At 38.7% G+C, this 4224-nt stretch overlaps 1 protein-coding gene across 1 annotated transcript; it reads left to right on the top strand.

Moving 5' to 3' along the window:
* The first annotated feature begins 282 nt into the window (after positions 1 to 282).
* LOC115826202 (vitelline membrane outer layer protein 1) lies at positions 283 to 2030 on the top strand. Its single transcript, XM_030789935.1, has 4 exons — positions 283 to 503; positions 623 to 732; positions 1265 to 1378; positions 1568 to 2030. Exons 1-4 carry the CDS (start codon positions 333 to 335, stop codon positions 1746 to 1748), a joined length of 576 nt encoding a protein of 191 aa, XP_030645795.1. The 5' UTR covers positions 283 to 332; the 3' UTR covers positions 1749 to 2030.
* Positions 2031 to 4224: the final 2194 nt, after the last annotated feature.

The following is a 4224-nucleotide window of genomic DNA, read 5'->3' on the forward strand; positions in this document are numbered from 1 at the left end:
TATTTTGCATATTTTACATCATTGTTAATTGCTTTGCTGGTTTTACAGTTTTTAACGGTTTGTCACACTTCATTCAGTGAACTTTGAACCTGGGTCATATTGTGAAAAGAAAGAAAATATAGAGGATGAGTTAATTTAGACTTGAGGGTTTCTGTCCTTGAATTTTGTTTATTTCTCCCAATAATACGTCATTTGCTGGCTCACGGGATATAGAATGTTTGTCTACAGGAGATTCTGATTGCAAAATCAGGGTCCATCTCTTAATAAATTCTGTTTCAAGTCAGCGGCTTGCCAGGATTTTGAACACAGACCGAGGTACACTGTCTGACACGATGGGTTTAGCCACTCTCTTCCTTTTCTTTGCTCTCTTCTATGGCTCTAATGTGAAAGAAGCTGCAGGGTACTATTCAGTTCTCTCTGTGGATTACGGGCAGTCATGGGGAAGCTGGAACAGTAAAGAAATGTGCCCAAGCGGCTTTTATGCAACAGGTTTTAGTCTTAAAGTAAGTATAAACCAAGTTACTTTTACAAACGCTCAAGTTGCACATTATTTAACAAAGCTTCTATCAACAAATGCCTTTACCTGATAACACTTTCATAATTACTGTTGTTTCTTTTTGAGGTTGAGCGTTCCCAGGGAGGCGGTGATGACACTGCATTGAATGGCATTCGCCTCCATTGCTCACAACCAGGGAATAACTATTGGACCACCATCGAGTCAAAATCAGGACCGTAAGTGACCATCCTTCAGAGTGTCTGACTACCTTAATGATAAGAATTTACTGCCATGGAAGAATCTGATAAATGAACATTTTTAGCCACTGAGTGAGTGACTGTATGTCAGTTCTTATAGCCAATGCACACTTCTCAAAGCTCTGTCAGTCTATGTTTCTGAGAATAGGTAAGAAACTAATGAAGGAGTGAGTTTATCAATAGAGTTTAACGTGCATCTGTAATCTGGGTTTGCTAACAGCCTCCAGGCTCTTGTTTCTTTCTCCTTTCTTTTTCTTGTATCTTTTTTTTTTTTTTTTTGCTTTCAAGGAAATAGCACATGTTAAGCGGACCTCATATAGCAAAGCATCAAAATGTTTTAGGTTACACTGTTAAATATTTCTCTTCCCATTTAGGATTTGCAGTCATTATCCACCATTTTCCTCCTTCCTTGTATTTTCAGTTGTTGAGGATCTGAACAGGTCAGTGCAGACATTCGAAGACTATATATTAAGCGCTGATTAAAAATTGTCTGGTCTGTGCTGACAACTAGGTGGGGTGATTGGACATCACCTCAGTTCTGTCCGTCCGGGTCACTGAAGTCCTTCCAGCTGAGGGTAGAGTCTAAGCAAGGTGACGGCGATGACACAGCAGCAAACAACATCAGGTAAATATATTCAACTACACAAGTCTATGACAGAATGTGCTGTTCTGATTAATTGGATCTGCAACATCTGCATAAACATAGCTGTGACCTGTGAACTGGTATGGATATTTAATGCCTAAAATGGTTTGCAATTGCCTTTTACTATCTGCAATATTTTAAGAATACTGTGAATCTTAAATATTCGTCCAGATTCCGTTGTTCTGGTGGTTCAACACTGGAAGGCTATGGCATGTCATGGGGATACTGGGGAGAATGGAGCACTGAGTGCTACAATGGTGGGATCTGTGGTATACAGACAAAGGTGGAACCACCTCAAGGCAGAGGAGATGACTCTGCCCTCAATGATGTACGCTTCTTCTGCTGCACTTAGAGATTTGCTATGTGGAGGACGAACACCAAGTGTATCGGTCCCTTAATAAACAAACAAACAGTGTTTTTGTTTTAGAACACAGCAAACACGTTTTTCAGTGAGCAACATAATCATTCATGCAATCAGCCTTTCATGTAAGAACTATATCATACATTATATCTTAAACTGAATAAACATACACTATATCATATGTGTGTTTTCAAGGAACTTCACTCACAAAATTTTTGTGCAGTTTATGGTTCCCAAAATAAAGCATCTGTGCTCTTATAGTGATTAAACTACCTTTGGAGTTTTGGTCATTTGAAATAATTTTATTGTTTCTGAGATCCCTTCTTTGGCCCTGTTATATGGTGTTTAAAAATAATGGGTTATTAGATGTATGTTACAACGTAAAACATTGCATCAGCAAACGCCAATGACAAGAAATTCCACAACTATTGTAAATCATATTTCTCTATAAAAGAACAACAGTTTTAATGTAGGCATCCCTTTCTTTTTAAGAGTCTCCAAAAGACAGTGAATAGAGATCTAATAAAATTTCATTTTAACCTTCACTGAATCTATCATAAAGTCCATTGAATCCTTAAAATGAAGAGGGTGAGCAGCTTCATCACTATATTATCTTAAATTCCAAGAGATGTAAAAGAAATGTTCAAACCAGGGAGGACAGATTCATTTTCTGTGTTTCAATGCATTTAGTTTGTTCATCTGAGGAGCATATCCATGTAACATGCAATATGAAACATGTAACATGTAACATAAATTATAACCATGTAAACTGTGCAAAAGACTGCACATAATTTTTTTTTTCCACATGAGAAACTCCATTTGTGCGCTTAGAGTCAGATTTATATTACTAGTTGTTTATTGATATTGATATTACTACTTTAGGCACCACGTAGCCAAAATGTGTTCACAGTGGAGGACACAATGAAATCACATTCAGCTACATTACATTTCAAATCAATATTCCAGTATTCAAATTCACTTTGTTTTTTCTGTGTCTTCCCTATTTCAGTCCAATTTCAAATTCTGTGAGTTGCAATTGATGAGTTCAGTCATGAACTGGTCCTCAATCTTAATGTAGCCAGGTAGCGTCACCTCCTGTTTTTCATATCTATTTTTTTCCGGATACTAATTATTATATTTGACAAGCTCTCGTGCATAAAAGGCCCAGGTAAACGCTACCTGAATGTTTTGTCTCCAGGAAATCTGCCCCTTCCTCCACTTGCTCCTCCATTGTGAGAAAGGTATGTGTTGACTTGCTGTATACTGCTTTGCTTAGGTTTATGCACCTGTTGCTTGTGTGTTTTGTTTCAGCTTGACTTTGTTCTTGCTGCTGGTGCATCTTTCAGTACGTTCCTCTGCCACTGACCTTCAGGTAGGCACATCCTCAGTCCCAGTGCTATTTTTTCCCTATTATGTTTTGCGTCGTAGTAGCACCATTGCTTTTGGTTTGTAGCTTCCTCTTCCAAGCCATGGCTCTTCCTGGTGTTATCCATCTGCGTTTGATATGTGTTTGGCACATTGTGGGTATGTACGCGCAGGGTAAGGCATTGTTATTTTTAAACGTAAAGTTTATTTTCTTTTTTTAGTTACTTTTCCTTTTGTCCCAACAGGTAGCATTAGACCTGCAAATTGTTCCTGGGCAATGGGTATTGGTGTGCCGCATTCCAATCAAGCTACTGTATTGTTGATATATAATTGTGTTTGTTGTGTCTGTTGCCCAACTAATATAATTCTTTTTGAGTGAAAGCTGCAGCTGAGTGCCCCTATTGGGGAGACTAGTCACTGGTGGTGTCCCCTCACAGTGTGAACTTTCCAGGAGCACCTTGGTTTGATACACTCAGTATTGTTTGCAGTATGTATGCACATGTAGATATGGCATGGGACCTGGGCACACCTCCCCATTAGTCTGGCTCCCCAAGGTAAGCCTTCGTTCTGCTGCTGAACCCCCCTTCCCCCCAACAATAGTGAGCAATTGTCTTTCTGTGTGAGGGCGGAAATATTTTGTACTTTTTGAACTGATACATTTTTAAAAGAAAAACTACTTCTCAAGTACAGAATTCCTAGCTATTATTCTTTCTGGTAGATCTAGGGTTGATCTTACCTATAATAAACATCTTTTCGCTGTCAAATTGAATTTGTTTCTGGATTATTTTTGTATGCTTTCAGCTACCTCCTCAGTCAATAAAATTCAATTTTACACCTGAAACCACGTCTCTGGCTTCTTAGTATCAATGAACCTGTGTTCTGGGTGCAAATCCTGGGCTGAAACTCTGATTGAAATTCCCAGTGTGGTGTAGTTGGGTACAGTTCTTTAGTTGTCTTGGTGCACTTTAACTCTTTACCCATGCCACAATAAGCACATGTGAATATCAGAGCTGCAGGTAGAGACACAGGTTGGGTTTTAGTCAGCTGTGTCTGGATTCCATTAACATTAGTAGAGATGATAATTATGTCAGAGGGTGTTTTT

Source organism: Chanos chanos, chromosome 13 (assembly GCF_902362185.1).
Source record: "Chanos chanos chromosome 13, fChaCha1.1, whole genome shotgun sequence".
NCBI lineage: Eukaryota > Metazoa > Chordata > Actinopteri > Gonorynchiformes > Chanidae > Chanos > Chanos chanos.

What these genes read in the sequence shown, in the direction of transcription:
- LOC115826202 (XM_030789935.1), top strand. Translation starts at nt 333, where the DNA reads ATGGGTTTAGCCACTCTCTTCCTTTTCTTTGCTCTCTTCTATGGCTCT. An exon ending in CAACAGGTTTTAGTCTTAAA is followed by an intron (nt 504 to 622) that starts GTAAGTATAAAC and finishes TTTCTTTTTGAG; the next exon opens with GTTGAGCGTTCCCAGGGAGG. An exon ending in ATCGAGTCAAAATCAGGACC is followed by an intron (nt 733 to 1,264) that starts GTAAGTGACCAT and finishes GCTGACAACTAG; the next exon opens with GTGGGGTGATTGGACATCAC.